At 39.0% G+C, this 26,518-nt stretch overlaps 1 protein-coding gene across 1 annotated transcript in view; it reads left to right on the top strand.

The window, feature by feature from the left end:
* The window catches only part of sema3b (sema domain, immunoglobulin domain (Ig), short basic domain, secreted, (semaphorin) 3B), a 71,777-nt gene that overhangs the window by 39,163 nt on the left and 6,096 nt on the right, over window positions 1-26,518 (top strand). The window contains exons 2-12 of the mRNA XM_072366337.1: window positions 10,435-10,966; window positions 13,149-13,306; window positions 14,563-14,625; window positions 21,217-21,336; window positions 21,758-21,851; window positions 21,978-22,097; window positions 22,236-22,378; window positions 22,527-22,641; window positions 24,442-24,511; window positions 24,652-24,796; window positions 26,247-26,466. Of these exons, the coding sequence (XP_072222438.1) occupies window positions 10,783-10,966; window positions 13,149-13,306; window positions 14,563-14,625; window positions 21,217-21,336; window positions 21,758-21,851; window positions 21,978-22,097; window positions 22,236-22,378; window positions 22,527-22,641; window positions 24,442-24,511; window positions 24,652-24,796; window positions 26,247-26,466 (1,432 nt within the window). The 5' untranslated portion in view covers window positions 10,435-10,782. The remainder of the gene's footprint in view (window positions 1-10,434; window positions 10,967-13,148; window positions 13,307-14,562; window positions 14,626-21,216; window positions 21,337-21,757; window positions 21,852-21,977; window positions 22,098-22,235; window positions 22,379-22,526; window positions 22,642-24,441; window positions 24,512-24,651; window positions 24,797-26,246; window positions 26,467-26,518) is intronic.

The following is a 26,518-nucleotide window of genomic DNA, read 5'->3' as shown; positions in this document are numbered from 1 at the left end:
TTCCCTTGTCTTTTGCTTAGAACTTTAATAACTTCAACCTTAAAGAACCGTGGTATTAAACATGGGTGAAAGTATTATTTTATGCCTCCATATAATTTTCAAATGTGTTTGGTCAAACTTTTATCTACTTCTCTGTGCTTGTCATACATTTATGCGAACAGAAGCTGGGCATCATGAAAGGCTGACCCATACTTCAACTCTGACATGTGCACAGGATGACGTATACCCTCATTTGCTAAAAATGTATGCAAATTACCCCCTTACTGTACTGACAGTAGCTTATCAGTCAATATGGTGTCGCTGTAAGTCATTCTTATGTATCTGGAAATCTCTGTTTTTCTCTGTATGTTTATAGTGATTTGTATCTAAATGTCTGTCTTATCTTGATCCATCAATATACAAAGACTTTTGAAGCCAGTCATGAGTCAGTGAGAATAAGTGTCAAGTCACGTCTTACAGCAATCACAGCCAAGTTGCAAGCCTCGAGGGATGAGAGTTGTGCCGCAGATAACTCAGTTCACTGCATGTCACACTGTGTGCGGTGGTTCTCGGAAAATCGTAGTTGCAATCTTTTCCAGACAACATCATTTAGAGGCGTGTTGACGTTCATCACTATTTCTTTTGAAAGCCACACATAGAGAGAGACATATCGAGTCAAATATTCATGTAAATGTGATGCAGGTTTTGAATTCTAAGAAAAAAAAGAGAAAAAAGAGAAGCAAATTAATGTATTTCCACGCACAAATTTTCCAGTTCCGTGGTGTTAAGCCATTGCACAGACCACAATGAAATTGCATGATTTAAGGAACAGCAATAACCCCAAAACAATGGAAACCACATGGAAACTATGATGAGGATGTGATAGAAGAACTGTTCTTTTTAGACTTTTGAAAGATTTTCCAATGGCTCTCTCATAATTAGGACAAAACTGCACATTGTATGTAACAGTGGCTGCTGTCCTAGTCCCAAGTGCATATTGCAGACAGTATCTTCTTTTCAACTCAGGCTTAATGCTTTCAATAGAAGTTGATTAAAGTTGGTTACAATGATAGACTGTGAAGAAGAAATGGTTTTACTCAGGTACCAGCACTGATATACAGTAGCATTTACACAGACACTGAGGACAACACACAACATGTCTCTGGCCCTTTCCACGCCCCTCCTCTTCATCTCCCACCTTTTCCTCTTCTTTTCAACCCCTCCCTCCTGCCCTGCCTCCCTCCCTGTTCCTCCCCTCTTGAATTAAGTCCATTCTTTCAGCTTGCTCTCCCTCTAAGCGTTTCTACTCTGCTCAACTCCCGTGAAAACTGTGTGTGTGTTTAAACTTCTTGCGTGTGTGTGTTAATAGGGGAGTTTTATGTGTGTGCGCAGGGCTGTGTGTTTTTCTAAGTGGAGCTGAAGTGCAGCCGTTCATCAGTGAAGCTGACTGCAGACAGGGGAATACTCAGATCTCACTGTGCCGCTTTTTAACTCACAGACCAGCTGCTTATTGGACTTCTTTTAAGACTCACTGGACTTTTTTTCTCCTTTTGCACCAAACTGGGACTCCGCTGCTGCTCTTTTTTGCTCTCTAGGCAACATTCCCATCATTGGAATTACTTATATTTTATTTCACAGATTGAGAAAGGAATTCCTATATGTCTTGAAGTTAGTTTTTTCCCCTCTTTTTTCTGGACTGTCATATTTCAAGATTCAGTTTCACCTGATTCCAGAACTTTTTATTATTCTTAGAAATTGAAAATGGGTGTTTTGGAAGCAAATAACCAGAGCTCTGTGGGTGTATTTAGGTGTGCATACAGCAAGAAGTTTTGACTCATGTTGGCACATTTGCTTTCTTTTTACATTGCAATGGAAAGACTGTGAGACGTTAAACAGAAACAGAACAGTTGTCACAATGAAAACTGTTTATGCTGTCAGAGGCATGTTGGGCTCAGGTGGATGCTGATCCAAACCTGGAATGTTCTGAGCTCCTGTGGGCTTTGGTTCCCTTGGAAACGGACAGGAAGGTAAGTTTGAATAGCCCTGTCAGAAACTTACTGCCCATATCCCTGAACTGTTTTCATGTATGAATTTAAGTTAATGTTGTCAATTAATATGAGTTACTGTGACACAGTGCAAGATTGTATTATATGTGACAACACCACAAAATAAGTTTAGTTTGCATATATTACAGGAAGGAAAGGGGCAGTTATGACTGGTGCCAACCAAAAAATTGAAGTAAAATTTCTATTTAGCCTGCTCTTTTCTAACCTGAACTTGTGAAGCTCTGTTATTTATTCGCTATTACAAACCAAAATATATTTCTTTAGAAGTCATGCTGATGACCTGTGGGGGTTTTCTTCGGAGAACTGGGTTGAAATCAGCCCTGTTGTTTCATTTAGTCGAGTGAGTTGTCTTTCCTCTGAGAGCACTTTGGAGCAGATCCAGTCAGGAGACTAGAGGCAGCTCTGTAAGGTCCTGACTCACTGCTGTTTCTAGTTTTAACAGAGCCAAATGGCTGGCGACCAGTGACCAGCAGGCTGCCCTCGCCATCGTGGCTCCTTCATTGTCTCTATTTTTTTACTTTATTGTACCAAACAAGAAATTTAAACAGCAAGGCAATTTCCCCGTATTTTAATACATTTCTCTCTTGTACTACATCTGTTTATCCACAATTAAACCCCTTGCAAGCAAAACTGACTGAAAAAATCTATCTATTATCACGAGTAAGACTTGTATCACCTCAAACTTGTAAAGAAGCAGAACTCAGCAGATTTCATCTCCAGTTGTAATATTTCTCTTTCTCATTCAGACTTTGAATACTAAGAATAATTCATCCAAAGTGAACAAATGCTAGCCACGAGTTTGCAGGATGGGAAACTTTCCCTTCTTGATGCTGGGCCAGATGGCTCAAAACCAGCAACCAGCAGAGTGCTACAGCCTCCCCGGCTCCTTCATTCATTGGGTCTCTTTCAGGACAACCAGGGTCTCTGCCTCGATTTGTCTCACTTTTTCTGTTTCACTTTGTTTCAACTTAAATCCTATAAACACTGGTTGTTACTTTTGGCTTATACTGCTTTACTTCGCATGTTGCGAGTGAAGCTTTAATTTACTGCTGTACCAAGTATTGCTCCAAGACTCATCTTGGAGAACAAGACTATATTTCTAAGCTGCATTACGCTGTGGATACAGAGCCTGCTTTTAGATTTTCTACGGAACCTTCATATGACTTCATGTATTTGCATGAGCTTTGCCCTTTTCAGTATAACAGGCTGTTTAAACCCAGCTTTTACTTTCATTCCAACTCTCTTTTAAAATCTTTTTCGAATAACATGAATGAGTCATTTACATCAGAATGATAACACTAAACATCACTGAATTACTTTTTATTCTCACCATCAGTGCCCTGTCTTTATCTTTGTTTTTTTACTTCAACATTCAGGGGAAATGAGGCACTGCTCACCACACTGCTACTCTGGATAAAACAAAACTCTTTCTTTCTTTGAACCAACAATGTTATCAGAGAGGTTAAAAACTCTCACTTTGTTCAAGCTTGTTGCATTCTTCTACTCCCCTCTAGAGATTGCTTGGAAAAGTGTGCAGTATGTCGACGTGCGGCCACGTCACCTTGCTATACAGAACACCTTAGCTCAACCAAAACAAAACGATGCAGTAAAGAATGTGGCTACAATGTGAATTTCTTTAACAGATTATTTCCAACTTTTTAGATGCCTGCTGCATTTGTACTGCAGTGCTTGTGAGGACATAACACTCGGTCACTGAATGGTTTCTCCAACATTGGCTATCACAGTCGTAGGCTGAACACCAACTTCTTCTTTAGTAGTAAACTAGCTCTTATTTAAAACATTAAACCTAACATACCATTGTGAGTACTACATTTCACACTTAAATCAAATTGGTATCACCAATGTCATACATACTAGTAATCCTTTGCATTTTACTGTACCGTGCTATAGAGGCACTCTTATGGAAACTCATGTAAGATTTGTGGCAAAGCAATTTATGATAATAGTCACTGTTACTGGACTTCCCATGATGACTAATTTATGGTCCAACCATTTCTTCTCCAACTTGTCTATATCTCCATGAACCATTTCTGATTTTGCCTACCTAGTGAGTTTGACTTGCCTCAAATAAAGGATGAGATACAGCCTCTCACAAATCTTTGACAAATTGCGCTGTAAGCGAGGGTATTATACAAAAGGTAATAAGAGGCACCAAGCAATGTAGAGAGTGAAAAAATGACCATCCATCCATAATCTGTTGGTCAGTCATTGGGCGAGAGGTGGGGTACACCCTGGACAGGTTGCCAGTCCATCAAAGGGCCACACAGAGACAAACAACCTCAAACACACTCACATTCACTCCTAGGAACAATTTTAGAGACCCCAATTAACCTAACATGCATGTTTCTGAGTTGAACCTGGAACCCTCTTGCTGTGAGGCAACAGTGCAAACCACCACACCACCGTGCAGCCTCTGATAAAATGAAAAGCATGTAAACCTATGTTGTTAAATTCCCAAAACAGAACCATAAAGCCATAAGTGAACATAATACAGGCCTTTTAGTATAAATTACAAGATTGAAAACACAAAGAGGCATGAACTTTGGGCCGCAATTCAACTGTTCAGTCAGTATGTAACTATTTAACTGTGATTATGCAACCACACATTCCCAAAACCAGAACCTTTGTAGCATCTATAGTTGATGCTTTCTTTGCAGCAGTTGCTAGCTATCCATCTTACTTTCTCTCTTTCAGGATACAGCTTTTTTTTCACCCTATTGAGTCAAGACTGACCTCCTCCCAAATATGACCCCATGGGTCATTTGCTCATGCAGGCCAAAATCACCTATAACTACATTTGAAAGAAAGAAAATGTGACCTGGGAGCAACTGCATATGAATTGTAAAAATAGCTCACACAAAGGTAGCATTCATGTTATAAAAAGACTTTTATTGTAAAAAGTATTTTAGCCATACCGATGATTGTTTTATTAACACTAATCATGTGATATTATTCCCTAACGCAATCAAGGAAGTGATAAAGTTCTGTGACGACATGTAACCAAGGCAACCAGCTAAATGTTGCACATGAGGATGACAGTTGCATTGAACAAAGGATGTACTTTATCCCTGACCGTGATCAGCCTTAATGAAGTAGTTTTTGTTCATAACCACTGCGTGTGACCATGCCATCAAACACCCCTCCTGCCTCTTTATAAGGATTTTGTTGCTTGTTGAAGGAAATAGTTGAATGAATGAATGGATCTTGGTCTGATGTGTAAAAGCTCATATCAGTCATACTTTCCACGTACAGCTTGTATGGACGGTACTTTACAGGACGTGATATGGGTTGTGATAAAGGTTGTGAACAAACAACCTTAATGGTCATTTGGATTTTAGGACTTGTTGTTTGAGTGTATCCCAGCTCTTTCATGTTGTCATCTTTCTTATCTTTCCTTTCTTCTTCTTCCTCTCCTACCCCCCCACCACACACTTTTTTATAAGTTTTTAATTAAAAAAAAAAAAAATCAAAGTGCAGGGCATATGATAGCATATAATCATTGAACAAAGATGTGAAATCTCATTTAATCTTACCACTTTAACTCACAGTTTTTTTTATTTTGCTTCCACCCTCTTATTGCCCCATTTTCTTGCTTTCCTGCCAATCAAATCAGTGCAAAAGCCACCAGTTACCTGCTGTTCCAGTCATTTTGCTCTGTAAAGCTCAGAGCCCTCCTTCTGTCCCTCTATCTCAATCTTATTCTTCCTCGTCATCCACCCATCCCTCCCGCCTTTCATTGCTCTGTTTCAGCGAGGCTTAGACTTGTTGGTCACAAGCCAGGGAAACTCTTTTCTCTCCGCAGGCAAAACAATTGGCTCCTTTCTCTCCATCACCTCTCGCCTCACTCGTTTTCTTCTCTATGCCTACCGCCTTCCATCAAATTCCCATTCTTTTCGTGGGACTGTATACACGCAGGCATGCTGCAGGGTTTAAGTGCTTAAATGTCTACATCTTGTGCTTTCAGAGGCTCCCTCTGCTTATGCTCTCACTCGCTCCTTTTGTTTTCCCCTGCCTTTTCAATTTTTTCTTCCTTTCTGTTTCTTTTACCATATTCTAACAATTCTCCCTTCCTCTCTCTTTTATTTGTTTTTCCATACTGTTTCATGCCCATCTCCCCGTCCCTTTTACTTTTTAAAATTTCTTTGCTTTCCTATTCTTCTCTTTCCATTAATCTTTCCCCCAGTTATCACATATCGTAACCCCCTCATTAACTTCTCTCCTGCCTCCTCTTGTTAACTTTTTATGTAGCTTGAACTTTTTATTTTCCTTCAAGTGTCTGCCCTCTCTCTTTACACCCTTCAGTCATGCCCCCATCGGCAGCGCTGTTCTTCTTATATTCTTCCCTGTTTCATCATTACCTTCCTCTCCCTTCTTTCCCCTTCTGTCACTTAATATACCCAACCATCAGTGTCTCCCACTCCCACTCTTCCTCTCTGGCTTGACCTGTGGAGCGCTACAGGTTAATCTGCTGATATCCATTTATTCAATTACACAAGCAGTATTATAGAGTTGCATTCTAACACCACTCTTCTAAGGCCTGTCTCACCCTGAAGGGGGGCGGCTTTGTCTGCCTGTCTCTATTTAGCCTGGTTTTTGACAGGATTGGCCCCATGTCCCCTCATGAATCTCTGTCTCTGTCTTTATTTTTAATCCATTCCCTATTGGCATAGTGCTGCTTCATGTCCATTGAAGCTGAAATGAATGCAAGTGTCAGTGGGCCCAGTGGCCTTTATTTTTATTTTTTTATTAAAATGCATTATGAAACATGCAAGACGTTTGCATATGTGTGAGCATGACTGTGTTTTCAGATCTAATTGCTGACAGGAAGAAGTTTGTAGATGAATATAAGCACCCTGCTCTCTGTGTCCCTGTTCAGGGCTCTGCAATTAGATGAGGATGTGTGAGGAACAATAATGGTCCCTTCAACTCATGATCACAGATCTAGAGAACACACTGCAACACTGCAACACACACAGCTAGAGGAGCCTCAGAGGGACAATGGTACCGGTCATTTTATAGCAGCTGACAGGAGTGTAAGAGCTTTACTGCTGCCTCGTTACTGTGGGACTGTGACGTGAATTGTGCAGACTTGTGCAAGAGCCTGTTTCTGTTCAGCTGACGAGAGTGCTGACGTCCTTCTCTTTGAAACACTGCAGCATCTTTGCAGCTGAGTGCAGAACCTTTACCCCACATACCCACACTGTCTGTCTCTGTCTGCATCACACACAAACATGCTGTTAACTGCATGTATTATAACTTCATTCATATTTCTGATGGTGGGAGAATTTGCTGTTTTTTTTTGTTTTTTTTCCCATCAATCATCAGCCATGCCATGTCTGTAAAAGTACCCCAGGCCTTTTCAGATCCTTAAACAGGAGATGGGAGGTTGTGTTCTGGCCAGTGCTTGCATGTACACTTTTGTCTATTCATGTGTGTTTACATACTGAAGGGTATGAAGGAGTTTATGTTCCCCATCAGCTCTGTCCTGTTGTGTTGTGGCCTGGCAGCCATGAGCTTATGAGAGCTCTCCTGTCTCTACGCTTCAATAGCCCCATTATTCATAAAACTCCATGCCAACAGCCTTGACAGCTTTGAGTGTGTGAGTGTGCGTGTGTGTGTGTGTATCTTTACATCTTTGTGTGTTTTTTTTGGTATTCATATGAGTACTCTAAAGTCATCTCCACATTTGTCAGTGGTACTTCAACCAGAAATTTGCAAACTAATGTGATATTTGTCCCAGAGGAAAAGAAGAAGAAAAGTGGAAGATTTGTTTGTAACTCAGCAGGATTTGAAGAGGATTTAGATGATGATAATGATGATGTGGTTTTCTCAGAAACCTGGCTGACTTTAAACAACTAAAGTCTAAGAAAAAAAAAGTTAACTTTTGATGCCAGTCACCCATTTAAACTCCTAGAGAAATGATATGAGAAAAACCACCACTACACACATACAAACAATCTTGTATTATCGTAAAGAAAGCAAATTTTGGGTCATCATTATGTAACTATAGTTCAAAATATGACATCATACATAGGGCATCACATAGCCACCTAAACTAAGTTGATGGTTCGAACCCTCCAGTCAGTGGGCATGCAAAAACGAGGACAAAAGTTATAGCTAGTTAGCTATAAGCTTTATCCACAATGTTAACAATACAAACTTTCGATTTGTCAAACCAGAAAAAGGGTTTCGAGTTCTGTGTCAAATTTCAATCCTTTCTTGCCCAAAATCTTTCAGCAATGAAGAAAAAAACACCAAAATTTGCACTTGTTTTATCTCTTTTTCTGTAATTTCATATCTTTGCTGCTGAATGTGGTTTATTTGTTGGAGGGGTGACAATGGAAATGTTCACTTTCAGCAGTTGCTTCCATTGTTGTAATTACTAGAATAACTACTTCACAATCTATTACTCGTCTCTATGCTCTTTTGGCCAGCGGTTTATTTGTTTTCTACTACCAGTGCCAACTGCTGCTTATTCTTGTTCTTTTGTTGGCTCCTGTGCAGACTAGAGACTATGGTGACTCATGACCCATCTATCTGCGCAAAGTGGTATTACAGGATTGTCCCACGTCCGACCCTAGTTTCTCATCTCAGCTGCATAGTATAGAGTTGTTTTTTTGTTTTTTTTATATAACTTCAAAGGTGGTGTGGTGGTTAGCACTGTCGTCTCACAGTGACAGGGTTCCACGTCCGATCCCCACCTAGGGCCCTTCTGTGTGGAGTTTGCATGTTCTCCCTGTGTATGCATGGGTTCTCTCGAAGTACTCCGGCTTCCTCCCACCGTGCATGCATGCTAGGTTAATTGGTAACTCTAAAATTGTCCTGAGTGAGTGTGAGCATGTGTGGTTCTTTGTCTCGTTTGTCTCTGTGTGGCCCTGTGATGGACTGGCGACCTGTCCAGGGTGTACCCCGCCTCTCGCCCGATGACTGCTGGGATAGGCTCCAGCCCTCCCGCGACCCGACTGATGGATTGAGTGGGTATAGAAAATGGATGGATGGAACTTCAAAGGCATTACTTTTCCCAAATATGTTCATAGCTGTAGTTACAGTTTAGATGTTTGAAACTTTTCTACAGAGATCGCTTTTAAAGACATGTTCTTAAACTGAGTGTCTTTTGGAAATCATGTCATCTTTTACTTGAAGGATGATTTTTCTTTTGATTAAAGGGATCGTTTAAGAATCAGCTTAAGGTGTCACTTAAGTAAGACTACTGTTTAAATTTTGTCAATATGATTCCGCTTAAACATGCAAAACCTTTTTTTTTTTTATCAAAAAGTGCCCTATAATGAAAGATACTGTTATTCTATGTCTGATATTGCCTCAGTCAATAATAGGAATCTTCTTCTGCTATGCAGAGCAGAGTATTATTAAAATGCTGATCTCAAGGCCAAAACACAGGAGGGATGTCTACACAGCATAACAGATGAAGGGCAGTGACAGGAGTAATTGTTAGGACGGGCAGAAGGAACAAGAATGAAAAGGAAGGAAAAGCTGACTGTCTGTCATTACTCAGTGCCAACTGTGAGGTGCAATATAATAAAGTAGACTGCTTTCAGTGAAAGGCTTTATTGTTCTGCCTGGCTGCAGAGTCCAAAGTACTGAAAGAGGTGTGTGTGTATGTGTGTGTGTGTCCTCTGCACACTTCTCACCACACAACATTCATATATGTGCAGACTTACAAACCAGTGACCTTGCTTTGGCTGTGAAAGAGCTGTGGTATGTACATAATCTAGGGATTAAGTTATTTGTAGTGTTTTTTGAGACAATGAAGAAATCTATTACATTCAATTTGAGCAAGTCCCCCACACACTCAGAAATCAGAATAACCTGTAATTCTGTTTTTTTTTCTTTCTTTTACTGTGTAATTCATCTCAAAGTCTTATTACCAACTGGCAGTTTTTCACTTTAAGTAACTGGACATGTTCACAAGTGACAAAGCACCAATGCATACATCTATCCATTCACATCACTTTTGGCTCATCAGTCATCAGCAACAGAGAGATCTGACACAGTCTGCCAGTGTGGATGGAGTTGGCAGTGTCACAGACACAGAGAGGTTGTGCTTGTGTTGGCAGTGGATTCTGCATATCTCTATCTCATACTCGCTGTCTTCATCACTATGGTCAGTGTGTGCATGTGTGTCTATTTTGGATTCTGTCCCTGAGTCTTGCTGTAATGTGAAGAGATTATAGTGTTGGTGCCATAATGGAGGCTGGCATTAACACAGCCTGGCACGAGCATCAATCTGACTCTGACTAAATATACCTCAGAGTGTTTGTGTGTCTGTGTGTGTGTGTGTGCATGAGGGCATCCCTGGCAAAAGAAGTGTACATTTCTAAATCCCCTCCTTCTCTGTTTCTTTTTTTAGGTCTTTATGCCCATGTGTGATGTTCATCTCCCGTCTTAGATGTGAGAAGTGAACTGCATCGTTCTTCACAAGAGGACCAGTAAATAAAGAGAGAGAACTCTTAAAAGTGTTTAAAAGATTACACTGATTGAGACCTGAAAAAGAAAGCTGAAAAAGACACGAACTAGAAAACTCAGCTTTAAAAAATCCTTAAAAGGCAGGTGGATTTCTCCTTCATCGATGACGAGAACCAGAACAGAACTTTATAAATAAAACATATGTCAACACTGATATTGGGCATTGAAAGCCACAGAAGGTTTCTTAATCCTAACTTTTCAAAGAAAGGAGTTTGCTTTTAATTGTGCCAAGATGATGACCATGATGATGATGATGGTGGCCATGATGGTCACTTGCAGCTCTCTGTTACTGCTGGGGCTCGCCGCTGCTCATGCGTCTTCCAGCACTATAAGCCGCACTTCTTCTTCCTCCTCTTCATCGTCTTCCTCCTCTTCGTCGTCATCCTCCTCACCACGCATGAAGCTTTCCTACAAAGGTAAGAACAAAAGCTGCAGCATTTTATAGCTAAAAAGACAATTGTTCACAAATGTGTGTGAGTCCTTGTGTTCTCCACTGTCCCAAATAGCTACAAACACACACTCACACACACTCACACACACACACACCTACACACACTTCATCTGTTTCATTTTATGTGCTGGCCATATCCTTTTCAAGGTAAACACTCCTGAGCAGTAGCCAGCAGTAATTTGTGGTTGGTGTGATTCACAACCACAAACATGCACACAGAGCTTCAACACACAGAGCTTCAACACACAGAGCTTTAACACACAGAGCTTCAACACACAGAGCTTTAACACACAGAGCTTCAACACACAGTAGCATAGTTTCGTGTTTCATTTCAAAGTTTTGTATGTTAGAAGAAGGCAGTTCAATAGCCAACTCAACCACATAAACCCAGGATATATTCCATCACTGAAAGCTGGCAATTACAGCCTGAACTTACTCACCAAGGACAAGAGGCTTACTGAAGGTTGTCTGCCCAGTAGAAATATGTTTAATTTTTGTTTAAGTTTTTTCTGACTCATGGAGGTCAAAACAAGACCCATGTTATTGCTGCAATAGCTTTTAAGTATATAAAGCCAGGAAGTTTTTGTCTGTTACGACACAGCTTGTTGGGCTGCAACATAAAATGGAGACAAAAAACAACCCCAGAAAGTTAAAAGATTTGCCATAACCAAAAGAAATGACAACACAATGAGAAGCAGCAAAAGTGATGATCTCCCTGCAAGACATGTCAAACATGCTCGGTTCACGCCTTCACGGGAGCAGCCAATGAAGCCAGTTAGGACAAGTCCATGCAGTACTAAAGTGTGAACATGCAAGTTAAATACAATTTAGCTCATGTACAGCTGGTTATTTATCAGTGTCAGTAAATCAAAGTGTAATGATCATTTTCTTTACAAGCGGTTCGATTTCTATAACATCTCCAAGTGAGATCACTTTTTACTAGTCCTCCATTTGGAATTATTGGGAAAGTACTACATAACGACTTGTAAATATTTTTGTCTGATTCGTATTCATTCTTGATTTGTTTTTAATTCGTGTCTTTAACAATCAGCTGTAAACTCACGATTCACTCATTTGATTGGGAGATAGTTACTATTTAAAGATTTATCAGCTTTTAGCTCCTCATTCATCCATTTGTCTTCAGGTAAATGCAATTTTTTTTCGCATCCTTTTAAAAATTGACAACATCATTCTTTTTGGTTTACTCGTCTATAGATACCCTCAGCATGTACCATTTTTAATATGTGTCTTCCCCAGGCCTAAGGTTATTTTAAGCGCAGTGTAGTGGGAGTAAGTAATAAGGTCCCTGATGTCATGCAGGCAGCTATTAGGTGGCGTCAGAGTTAGAACAATAACAGACTAATAAAGCCTTTTAAATGTGTAAGTGCATAGGGCTTTGTATTCCTTTCTTAAGCTCATGGTTTAAGCTGGGACATCAGAGGAGGATAAAGTCCTTTTTTTCTGGTTTCTCAGGCCAAGAATCCTTTTTTTTCCATTGGTTAACTATAATTTACAAATACAAGATGAATTTTCCTGGGCAGTGTTCCTCCAGAATTGGTTTTTGCCAGTTTGGAAACAGCAAGGACACTAACTTTTTCCATTGAAATCATTTTGTCCTGCCTCTTCACAAGTCATTGGCTTTAGGACATAGCTTTGAAATGTTATTCAAATATCTTAAAATTATGTTGTAATCTTCTTCATCAACAATATGACTTGTTACAGGCCTGTAGCCATCCAGCTGATTTGGATCTAAAGACTCATTGGTACTTTGAGCACAGAGTCTTTCTCATTGTTTATTATTAATTTATCAAGAAGCAAATGAGCATCTGTGTGCTGGCCAGAAAAAAAAGGTCGAACTGTTAACATCTTGATTAAGTTTCATGTTGTATATAACAATCTTCTGCTCATTTGTCCCAACGTGACTGAGATTTGCATGGCCTGTGGTAACAAACTGCAACAAAGGGACACAATCACTGCAGACATTTTTATGCACAAACACACATTTTACATAAAATCTTTCTCTTAAAATGTTGAACCCTCTTTAAACTGCAGACAGCTAAAATCACATAAATTATCAGTTTTTGTAAAATTTTGGGTGTTAACAGTATATTGTTGAGCTGGCTGTGATCTCACTTCCTGTTCTTTAGAATTGCAGCAGTTCCACGGAGTGCGGCGGTTTGAGCTGGAGCGGTCCTGCTGCTTCAGCTCCCTGCTGCTGGATGAAGAGAGGGGCCGACTCTTTGTGGGGGCCAAGAACTTCCTGCTGTCACTCTCGCTCGACAACATTGCCAAACAAGAACACAAGGTAAACATGCATATTTGCCAGATATATGGGGATGAGGGAAGGTTGTTGATCCATTCAATTTTATATGGCTGAGATTTCAACAAACTCTGAACTCGGGAATGAGGTACATTTGGTTTTAAGTGCTCTGGACTTTTTCAACAATGTCCATTAAAACATACAAATGCTCCTGCATATTTATTGCATTTTCTTAATGGAAACCATTGTATTACATGTTCAAGAGATGCACTCAAATAGCTTATATATTATATTATAAGATTTCGTTATTATTTTCTTCTGTGTTAATCACCAAATAGATTAAGTGATTATACTGACAATAGATGAAAGCTCCGAAATAGATCTTATTTACAACCGGTGCCATGTTGTCTGATTTCTTGGAATTATTTATTACCCTGCTTATGAAAGCCAGGCCAGAAGTGCTTCATTTCTTTGTATTCACGTGCACCTAAACAAATGGCAGAAAGTGTGGACATGTGTGCATATCGGGCATATGAGATGACTCAAGAGAGCAACCTCAGGGGATGACAGACAAATGTGGCATTGATAGAAAAAGGTGGAAACTCAAGGAACTGGACTGGGATGAAAAGAAATTATTGGTTGAAAAGAAATTGAGATGACTGCCTTTAAAGTGTGCACATGTCCTAATATACTTTTTTATAGAACGTCTAAGAGCTCAAGATGTAGATCATGTTAATCATGTTAATTCTGCAGCATGCACACATGCATACGGTCCGACATCTTACTGAGGGACACGTAACACAATCTTAAAACTACACACTGAAGTACACAGTCTGCTTCAAACACTTTCAGACCCATTTAGAATGTATAGAGACACAGAGAAAACTATAGCTATGATATATGAATACAGTCCACCAGAAACAGCTGTCCACAGCAGTTTGGAGTAAACTATATGTATGGGGAGTAAGATCTGAAACTTCTTTTTCTGTATATATGCAAGTGTGTTTTATGACTAGGGTGTGCAGATTCATCATAGTTGAAGTAATTTATGTAGAGTGGTCGATTGTGGGTGGGATGAAGACGTTAACATGTCAGACTAAGAATCAGATGGGAAAAGAAAAAAAGTAGTGAGCTGAATAAAGGTATGAAGAGTCTCATTATGAAGACTGCTCTCTTCTAAGAAATCCAGCACCTTGCTCAAGAGTCAAATTAGTCATACTAGTTGGAGATTTTGAAAAGTTGATATTTCTTGTGGAATGAATTGTGACAGATTTACTTCAACTTTGCCTGCCATGTTTCAGATCTACTGGCCCGCCCCTGTTGATTGGAGAGAGGAGTGTAACTGGGCTGGCAAGGATATCACTGTAAGTCTCCTCATTACTCTTTACCCTGCTTTATGTTATTCCACCAAGTTTTTCTTCTAGTTTATAACCTGAAAGCTTTTGAATTATTAGCTATCAATTCAAATAATAGTATAACATAACACAACCTCCTATTTCAAACCTAAAGAGAGACTCTTTATCAGCATTCAGACATCATCCTACATAGAACACAGAAATAAAAGGCTCCCATTTAACTGTCTACTCCTACAAGGCCCAACACAATGCTACCTTTTAATCCACTGGAGTCATGGGAGTCATCACAAGACAGAATTCCCACATATAAACCGATAACATATAATACTAGGTGCAGCACTCCCACTTTTGGACCTGCCATCTGGTGAGATTACTTCCTCAAAATCTTGTTTTTTCAAACTCCCGTATGATCTACGGACTTTATTGCAAAGTCACAGACATTTGTTTCATTACTCTTCTGCAGCTAGGACTCAGGGTGTTTAAAAGTTGGACTGTGCAAACCAAACTTGTATCCGATATAATAGTTTTTTCACATTGTGTAAAAGAAAAACTTCTTTGCTGGCTTAAATGATTAAAGACATAAGGAGAGAGATTGGCACATTATTGCTGGTAAAGACTTCATTGACAGCTTATCCACACCACTAAGTTTCGGTCAGTGTTATTGCAAGAAGACATGGGTATCAGAAATGTCAGCGAGGTGCATTGACAGCACTCAGACAGGATTATGTGAATACTGAAATGGCACTTAGTAGTTTCTAGAATTCTAAACTCTGTCTCCATTACATTCTATTCACAGCTGGATAAAGAAGCATCATATCAGTAATAAATGTAATATACTAAATACATTAATCATGGTTACAAAATATAGTCATGGGTGGGAGAAATTTGATTTGTTTTACATTAGGTTGCTGTGAAGACTTGGCTGTGGCTATAAAAGTATGTTGCGGTCATGAAAAGCAACAAGGAGTCAACATAATGGAAATTTAAACAAAACACAAGGGGTGAGAACCTTGGGTAACTTCAACATTTGATCTAACATTGAAGAATTGACTGCATACGCAGACTCTACACTCATGACCCCTTGCAGTGGTCAGTTTGTCCACATGTGAACCACCTTTGTGGTCTTTTTTTTGGCTACCAACTTGTGTTTTAGCATAAAGATTTTCTATTTTGAACTATGATATAACATTCATTTTCCAGTAATATGCTGAATAAAGATAGCTTATGATGATAAGGTGCCTTAATTCGGGTTCTGCTTCACTGGTCAAGAAGTGGTGGCTACTAAAAGCCAATAGACCACCCAGGATTCCATTACACACCGCCCTATATATTCGTGTAAGTTTGTGTGCATATGTGTGTATGTGTTTAAAAGTGCTTTTTGTGTGTATATTTCTGTGCAGAATGATATTGTTCCACCAGCATGTAAAGACATGCCGCCCATTGGTTTGTTCATACTGTGTTTGTACTGAGTTTTTGACAGTGTGTGTTTACATTTATTTATCCTCTGTATGTTGAAAATATCCAGTGTGTGTGTGTGGATGTCTGGGTCTTTGTATGTGTGTAAAACAAACCCACCATCAGTATGATTACACAGCTGTAGCAGACAGACAACGAGCTCCATTCATTCGAAAATCCAGGCTCCAATTTCACCTGACCAGGAGAATACGTATGTGTTCAGGTTTCATTGTGTATGTGTTTTGTTTGTGTGTGTTTGAAAGAGAGAGTAACAGTGAAGACGGTGAATGGAAAGGAGAATTAGTAAAGTTAATCTAGGGGCGGAAGGCAGGATGAGAAAGCAAGAAGGAGACTAGAAAATAAAGGTTTTGGGTAATTCTGAGGACAAAGGTTGCATTGAAACGTCTTTGACCCTGGTCAGTTATTCCTGCTTTTTATGGCTTGTGAAGTGTTATTTTGATTTTTTTTCTTCTTTTCTTCTTTTCTTCTTTCTTTATTTTAATTTTCTGGGTGAAGACTCACCCACACAAGGACTCAGCTCACCTCTCCCTTGTGACACTAATTATAGAGAAGTATTTCTATATAGGTCTCTTTGGATCTTTTCTTTTCGACACTCCTTTCCCCCCCTCAGTCCTTTTCTCTGCTTTTTACAAGTTTGTTCCTCAACGTTCTCTTATCAGTCTAAATAATGTGTAATTCTCTTCTCCTTTTTTTAAATACAGTTTCCCTCTTTTGACTCTCATTTACTTCTTTTGATCTGAATACTGAGCAATAATCACAAATATTTGTATCTGTTCTTGACAGATAGCACATTGTGTACAGTTACACTCATACAAAGTATTTGGGAAACAATTTTCCACTGTCATGACATCATATTGTGTTTATATACTGGGATACAACACAAGGATTAAGTTTCTTAGAGGCTTAGAGTTTGCTGCAATCCTCCGTTGTATAAAGTTCTCAGGTGGGAATCCAGTGAAGGATAATCATCCTTTCAGTAATGGCCCTAGATATTGAGACTTTATATGTATGTATATATGTTTGCAGAACATATAGAACCAGAGAGCTAATTAACATCACACAGACACACTTAAACAAACTCAATCATATCCATAAACACAGACAGTGGTGGTAAACAGTTGACACATAACTCAGACACTCAGTCTGACTCAGAACTCTGAGGCATCAATTTAAGACTGTTATATTCAAGTCCACAGCAGTGATGGATCGTGTGATTATGGTGCCATGTCAGCACCCTCTTTGCCATTTTCTCCGTCCTCCAAGATCCACACAGAAATCATTCAGCAGAAATTAATAGCACAGTTTGATTCATCATTGAGTACATATTTCAGAAACCATTTATGGGTAAAACTACACCCCCGCAGTAACAATCACTGGGTGATGGATGATTCACAAAACGGCAATTTACGCTTTACAATCTGCATTCTGAATATCATCCTTTTAAACCTGGTTGCCTACTGGGGAAGAAAAAGAAAAAAGAAGTCCTGGGAGACAGACTCATTGAGAGTGTTGAAAGTCTTAAACTGCCCTCATTACAAAAACAAGCATTGCACATTTACTTTGATGGCTTTTGATAATCTTCTGTATAGAAATTGCACAGATGTTCATTTATTCACTTGCAAACAAAACACAATATTGATTTTAAACAGCAGAATCTTCAATAAGCTTATAAGGTCTTGGTACAAACCACAGATTTCCTTTATTGTCCCACAATGGGGGAATTCACATTGTTACAGCAGCACGAATGAAGCACGAATGAAGGGCTATATATTGATGGCTGTACAAATCTCTGAATATTCAAGTCTGGTCCCTATTCTGGTCATGATCTTCATGATCTACAGGATTTGTTTATTTTGTCATACAAATGGTTGATAATCTATCTCGAGAGCAAGTATGCAAAGACAACGGCAGCTCAGTGGGTCAGCACTCACAATCTCAGACGTGCACAGTAACAACGGTTATATGGTTATGTTAAGTAGAAATAACATTGTTTGCTGTTTTTCCCAATCTTAGTTAGTGTTAAGGTAGACCAGTGTCTCTACTCTGTGTCTCTACGCTGGTCTACAGCATCATGTTGAATCTTTGGATACATAAACACATGAAACAATGGGAAATAAAAGTAAATAAGAAATCAACCATATGAACAGTTTGTAGAAAGTCAGATTCCAGAAATTAGTTAACCCCAGGAAAAATATGTCATACAAATGTCAACACTACTACATTTTTCTGATCAGCGGGAGCGATCAAAGGCATTCCTAGGCTATTACACTGTGCTGTGTTGTGTATTTAATGGATATCAACTGTGCTCCACCATTCTAGTCCAGTCAAACCCTTTCAGCCATCAACTTTATTAAAGTTTCCTGAATCATAAGGAGTCACAGTGAAAACAGAGGACAGACTTTCTATCAAGACACAGTTATATAACTTAAAAAATGCATTTTAAACTGATTGAAAAATATAATGACAGATAAAAATAAGAGAAGGAGAGAAACAATTACAAGCAAATGAAACCATTATGAAGAATAATGTGTGCCATGCAAACACAGACCCCTGCGACCCCCCCTACTTTAAGGAATTTAAGGAATAAAAAATGACCTCAGAATTAAGTGAACTGTATCATTCATTTACATTGGTGCGCATGACAGTATATGTTACTTATAATCCTTAATAACAGTTAACATGTAAAATGCTTTATAAACTCTAGTTTCTGTTGGACACATGGGAGAAAGGACAGAATAGATGAATAGCTGAAAAAACAAATCAGGTTAATCATCTCTAGGAAAGACAAAAGGACAAAGAAGAAAAAGACGTCCACAACAAAATAATACGGCTTTAAAACACACGACGCAGAGACCTAAAACTCAGGCCGCAGTAAGGTCACAGCCAGCTTTTTGCTCACTGTTTCAACTAATGAGTCAGTGGTAGGTCAAAGGTTAATCACGGAAACCTTTCACACCCACCACTACCACACTTTTTCTCACACACACGCCCACACACAAATGTAATTGCTGGCATAATTCACCTTCCTTGTTCTCTTCCTTGCTTTCAGATCTTTTCAAAGTCTTTCAAGCATCCTCTGTGTGCCCTCCTGCTCTTTTTCTCTTTTGTCACATCAAAGAGCTGCTGCTCTTCATACCACCTCACTGTTTGATGCTCCCTGACACACACAGACACACACACAAAACATGGTTTAAAATACAATGCGAGATAGAAGAAGGAGGTCGAGGCTTCAGACAGACACTGAAAATCTGGAGATCGAAAAGGTTAACTGAAACGTTGCACATTTATTTTTTAGTATGGTGTGTGCTTGAAAGAGGGAAGTAGTGTCCATGTGAAAGCGAGAGGTTGTTTACCTCTATCTTTCATTGTCTCATGTCTTTGTCAGCAACTTAACAAACCTGTGGATTGTTGAAACATGTTCAAATTTAAACATTCACACCCAAGCTGATGTATGTTTTTTGCACACGTACCTCTTTAAATCCCTGGTGGGTTTTAAAGGTTGAAAGACATTTGTGAAAGATATTTGTGTGTGTTTGTTGTGCACATGTAGGGATTAATGAGCTACAGGTCAGCTTGTTTTGCTTGTTTCACAAGATGAAAGAAGGGGGTAACATAAGCAATGTGAGAAATAAACTGATTGTCGCTCATTAAAACTTAGATTCCAGCTTGAACGTACTTCCTATAAGCAGCACTAATCATTCATCTTAAAAAATAAAATAAAAATAAATGCTATATTTGCAGCCTAGTTAGGAGACAACATGTCGTCATTGTGAGTTTCTGAAAACACAATGAACAGAATGCCATATGCTATATACAATACAATATGACATCAATAAGCAAATTAATTAATAGGTAAACAGCCAGATCTTATTAACCAATAAATCTTGAGCTTATGTTATGGGAACATGCTGAGTTGCGAAAAGGTTGTATTTTAACCCAAACCATTATCTTAATTATTAAGACCCTATTAAGACCAAAGCTAAATAACATGCCGTTTGTTATCATTTCATTGAACTGGGAACTTTCACAATGTAGATTTGAAAGAATCATCAGACTTTCACCCACCCAGAACTTCAGACATATAGTTATTATGTGATAAATGGTCAGTTTTATGTCTTCATGAGTCTCCAGTAACCTCCTGCAATTCAACAGTTTGACAACTGTTAAAGTTGACAAAAAGTTAAAGTGTCCTGTAAGGGCAGATGTTGACAGCAGAGAAGATAAGGGATAGCTAATGCGATATTCATCATAGTGTAGAATGCAGTTATTTGAAATTATTTTAAACATTGAACTATTCAAATTATGCTTTTAAAAAACTGACCATTTTTTTCTCATTCGCTCATTATGTATGACGGAGCCTTAGAATAAAGGGACAATATTAATCATGGTAATAATGATGGTAACTATTAGGTCCACATTTTCTTTTACGGGCAACCCTCTTTGAGGTCTTGTGTTCTAAGATTTTAAACATGATGTACCATCTGTAGCCTCTTAGTGTATACTGAGTGGAGTATATTATAGCTTGATTCTGAGATGGACAGATTTACCTGTGGACCAATAACATGCAAAGGCAAGGAGGGAAGATAAAGAGGTCAGGAGACTGAAAGCTATCGATGTAAAGAAGGGCAAATGGGGAAGACAAGCTTAGAAAGAATTGACCAATGCACAAAAAACAACATGAATGGGATAAAAGGCTAACAAACTAACAAGAAATGTAATTAAATAAAAGAAAGGCAAATAATCTAAATAAAACTCCAAGCAAATGTTGCTGAGTGCTGCATGGCAGTTCAAGTGACCATTATACTGGTAGTTATGCACATTCCCAACAACACAAACTGCAGACGTGTGTGTTGAGCCAGAAAACAAAGGGTGTCACAACAGTGTGCCAGAAGTGGGGCTGTCACAGCCAACAAGAGTGTGATCAGCTATGTGAGGAATGTACATCACTAAACCAAAGCACAGACAGTCCAAATTGAGCATGGTACAGCTGACAGTGTACAAGTGTGTTCTTCATATGTTGCCTGCGATGCTCTGAGGTAGGATTAACATCATAAATGTAAGGTCAAAAGAACATTCCCATTCATACTTAAAACAACACTGAATCTCTGTGTGTGTCTCTTTCAGTCTGACTGTGTGAACTATGTGAAAATTGTGCACCACTACAACCGCACCCACCTGTATGCCTGTGGAACTGGGGCCTTTCACCCTACCTGTGCGTTTGTGGAGGTGGGACACAGGATGGAGGTGAGAAATAAACTAAACCAAACCATCTTTAATTAAATATAAGGTGTATAGTCGAAAAAGTAATGACACATATTGCATATGCCAACCAAATCACAATCATGTTCATTTCAAGATAAAAGATAACTGCAAGAAAGATCCTAAAAACAGAAGATTTATGTTTGTGAAGAGATTGAAGTTACTTCTGGCATTCAGCAGTAAATCATGCTTGCAGAGCTGTAGTTTGGACTGATGCTGCAGTGAAGGTAAATTCCACTGTGTTCAGCTGAAGCTTTGATTTGAAATCATTTTCCATTTCCACATGGTCTCAACATCTTAAACCTGTAATTTCAACCCCATTTACTATACATTTCTGGGAGAAAAATGCGATGAAGAGTAATTGCATCTCAAAACCTTTCATTTTTCTGTCCTTGCTCTCCTTCAGGACCACGTGTTCAGGATTGACCCCTCTAAGGTGGAAGATGGGAAAGGGAAGAGTCCATATGATCCTCGACATAATGCTGCATCTGTGCTCGTCGGTAACTGAACCAACATACATTAACACGGATTTATTGTGCTGATGTTGATAAAAGCCTTATAGTCTGTCACATAAATCTTCTAATTTATCAAAAGACCAGCCGTCATTGTGTAATTCTTTCTCCTAGGTGATGAGCTATATGCAGGTGTGGCCACAGACTTAATGGGACGGGACTTCACCATCTTCAGGAGTTTAGGAAAACGTCCTTCCATTCGCACTGAGCAGCACGACTCGCGCTGGCTGAATGGTGTGTATGTTTTTCTCTTTATTTATCAGATCAAATTCTAACTAATTCAGTCAAGTTAACATAAAAGAGTATCAATTTAAAAATGTGTCTGTTGTTGGGACAGACTGACATTGTTTCTTCTTTAATTCTGTCATTCAGAACCAAAGTTCGTTGGCTCCTTTTGGGTCCCTGAAAGTGAAAATCCTGACGATGACAAAGTATTCTTCTTCTTCCGGGAGACGGCGGTTGAGGCTCAAGGGTTGGGAAAGTCCACCTACTCTCGTATTGGACAACTGTGCAGGGTGAGAGACTGTTTTACCAGTCAAGTCCAACAATCAACATAATCAGATCATAGTCTTTAAAGAAATCTTAGCTGGTTAGGTGGTCAAATTGCAGATAAGACAAATCAAACACAATCTCTTGTTGAATAACTGTCACGTCTTGATTCAGAATGACATGGGCGGTCAGCGAAGTCTGGTTAACAAGTGGACAACATTCCTCAAGACTCGTCTGATTTGCTCAGTACCAGGAGCTGATGGCAGTGACACATACTTTGACGAGCTGCGTAAGTATACTGTGCACACAGTTCGAGGCACAAATTCTCTTAACATCCCATTTATGACTATGCAATGCCAGGTAAATTATAAAGTAATATAAGTGAAGTGTGAACTACATGTTCTGTGGAAAACTCATGTAAAAGTTATCATGAGTCACTTTAATCATGAAGAAGGTCCATTTCTAAATTCCCACCTGCCTCAGCAGATGTCCTACTGGTCTAAGAACTGTCCAATCAGAATCAACAAAAAAAAAAAATCAAAGCAGAATTTAAAAGTTGGCTTGTTATGAGAGCATAATGAATTATTCTTTCTTGTCTCTCATTCCTGCAGACTTTAAGAAACCATGAGTAAAGGATTCAATGATTAGAAATCCTGTCCTGAACAGAAGCCAGTGTTAATGCTGTGGGTTCAAAGTAACCCACAGGCTTGTTTCTGGTGAATTCTCACATGACAAGAAACAATAATGTGTTTTCATAAGGTGGGATGCATAAGTGAGGATGTATAAATCATAGACTTAGGCTAGAGGAAATACTTTGAGATAAAGAAGAGATAACGTCACAGTAAACTCACATGGAGACCTCCACAGTTGTCTGGAGCCTATTTGCCTGAGTAGATTAACACAGAAACTGCTCAAAGGTTTTTTATTGATGTTTTCCTCAGCAAAATTGAACTCTTCACCAAAACCCTCTTTTGAACAGTGAGTGTACAAGTACATAGTTATGCACCAAGTTATACAGCCAGTTATTTTTGTCCTAAACCCACTGTGCGGGGTACAACTATTTGATTCCAGTATTTAAGATAAGATAAGATAAGATAATTCTTTATTAAGATAGTCCTTTATTAGTCCCACAGTGAGGAAATTCATCATGTTACAGCAGGAAGGACAGTAAGATAGAAGAAATTGGCATATACATAAAACAAGTGTTTTGAACTGAAAACAAAGAATTAGACAGCTTTTCAACTGAATATCTAGAACAATGTTAACTTTGTCAATGTAAAAAGCTAACTACATCTGTGAAAAAGAAAGAGTGCTGTTACTGTATGTCAACTGAAAACTTAGTTTACCTCAGTCTGAAAAGTAAGCCGTCCTTAAGGGCATCATTACTCAATGTTGAAAGGACTAGGACTTTATTATGTAACATATAACATTTCTCAAACCTTCAGTCATGTGGTTGCCCAGGAGCTGCAGGAGCTTCATCTCTAAAGATGTTTCTGATAGATCTGTCTGACCCTATCTGTGGGCTATAACATGATCTGCCTTTGTGCTCATCTCATGACAGAGTGAAAGGTTAACTAAGTGGAAAACCTTGTCCAAACTCTAACCCCACCTTAGGCAACATCTGTCAGTCACATTCCTCCTTATAACCAATGAGTCTCTTATCTTGGCCATGAGTTTGTGATCATATGAAGCAAATCTTCTAAAATATATGCAATCTGTTCCTTTTTTAATTGCTACATACCAGATGGAATAGTTTAAAAGTTTATTATTTTCTTTCTTCTCGGGCCAAAAGTTTATGGTCAGTTTAAAATGACTTAGTTTAAAGTTTGTGTGTGGCAGCCAAACACCTGGCAAGTGGACCGAAATGTTTATGTAGCACTTATCTTTGTCAAAATTTATTTTAGCAAACACTTTCATGAAGCTGCAGTCGATTTTGTTCCTTTTTATAATCCTCAGTAATCAGTAAAATGTCTCTTTAAAGTGGTTAGACATGTCCATTGGGCTTTATTTATCTTTCTTCTAACCTTTGACCTCTGTACTAACGCCACCTGACCTCAGTGTGTTCATTTGTGTGTGTGTCCGTCCTCAGGCGACGTGTTCCTGCTGCAGACAAGGGACAGAAAGAACCCCCTGGTCTACACAGTCTTCTCTACTTCCAGGTCAGTGTCAATTCACATTTTGCGTGTTTGTTTCTACACACGTGCATGTGTCTGTATGTGTGCAAGGAGAGACAACAAAGTGCATGCATGTTATGTTTGTATTTGTTGTATCTAACCCTGCTTCCCCTGTGTCCCAGCAGCAGTGTATTTAAGGGCTCAGCTGTGTGTCTTTACTCCATGAATGACATCCGGAGGGCCTTCCTGGGGCCTTTTGCTCACAAAGAGGGACCCAACTACCAGTGGGTCCCCTTCCAGGGAAAAGTGCCCTATCCCCGCCCCGGAATGGTATGTCACCAAAATGACCCAACAACAGTAACACGAGTTTCCAATGTGATGAGATGATATATAATCAAGTAAATACATTACTTGTGTACTCTTCTGGGGTCTTTCTACACACAGTTTTCCCTTTTGTTTTAAACTAATTTATGAGATATATGCACTTATTACATCTTTACACTTACACTACATAACATTCATTAAACAGTTGTAGTTGCATTGTAAATTTTAATCTTGAGTGAAATATCATCTCATAAAACATAGTGTAGCACCTATATAACATAGATAATAATATAACAGCCTAATGTAAAAATCCCTCTAGTAGACTTTAAAGTTATTAAAGAAATTGAGAAAGAACAAATAAATATGCTATGAAGTACCTTATTAAGACTTTTTCATTCACTTATGGTCTGTGTGTTTCTGTCGTTTCTATTTGCAGTTGTAAATTATAAAGATGTGTTTTTTTTATTCATAGACTGATGTTATGTAATATCATTATGTCATTAGTCTTGTACTGTAAGTACTTAAGTACTTACTTTTAGACCTTATTGTCTTTCAAAACTTCTCCCCAGTTCAGCTAATCAATATTACAGCTCTTACATCCTGCTTGGCACACAAGCATCAAATCAGCAGGATTTGTGATGCTGAGCTTCAGTTTTTACTGCAACAGACCCCGTTGTATGAGTGCAGAATAGAGAACGTATTTGGCCTACAGTAAACCCTCTGTCACACTATCATCAGCTCAATGGGCTGTAAAATAATAGCAGAACAAATCAAATTTCAAGAAAGCCATGGTCCTCACAAGTGAAATGAGCCAAAGCTGCTTGTAACGCTTATTCTGACTTTAAATGCATAAAACAGGTGAAACCCCTTGAGCAAATTTTCAACAGTAGGCGACAGAATTTACAAGATCAAAATGCACCCATTAATGAAAGTAAAACATAACAGTGTGTTTAGTTTGCAAAAGCTCACTTTAGCATTCAGAAAATCCAGGCATGGAATTTTAATTAAAGAGAGAGGCTGGACTCTGAACTGGAGTAAATCTCTTTCAAGTCCCTGAGACCCATCACACTATAATCACCTCACTGGTATGCTGAACTGTGGCTTAGTGTATTTCAGGCCAATTGAACTGCTGACAAGTCAGTCATTTTTATTTCAGTTTGCATGTACAGAGCCAAAGCAAATTTACTCAGCAAAGCCAAGTTATTCTCTGGAATGGGTGAGCGCACACATTGTAAAGAGTGTCTGAGATTAGCATGTCCTCTAACTCAGTCCTCTACAGATACATTATTTCAGTGGCAAAAGCCTGACACAACATGTGTTTGGATGGTGGCTTCAATTTTTGATTTTTTTAATCTTTTCATGGTGCTTGTGTCCACACTGAAGTTCACCAAACTGTGTACCAAAATAAAGTTAAATATGTACAGAAATTAAACTTTACTTTACTTTACTCCATTAGTGTCCCAGCAAGACGTTCGGCAGCTTTGAGTCCACAAAGGGTTTCCCAGACGATGTGATACAGTTTGCCCGTCACCACCCACTAATGTACAACCCAGTCTACCCCATGAGCCGACGGCCCATCTTCGTTAGAACTAACATGGACTATAGCTTCACACAGATCGCCGTGGACAGGGTCAATGCTGCTGACGGACAGTATGATGTCATGTTTATTGGCACAGGTTAATGATCTGTTTTTCTTTCACCTTTAAATTTAATCATTACAGTGATAAA

The sequence above is a fragment of the Leuresthes tenuis genome, unplaced genomic scaffold (assembly GCF_036924035.1).
Source record: "Leuresthes tenuis unplaced genomic scaffold, fLeuTen1.0.hap1 SCAF_16, whole genome shotgun sequence".
Lineage (NCBI taxonomy): Eukaryota > Metazoa > Chordata > Actinopteri > Atheriniformes > Atherinopsidae > Leuresthes > Leuresthes tenuis.
This window is presented reverse-complemented; position numbering and strand designations above follow the sequence as displayed.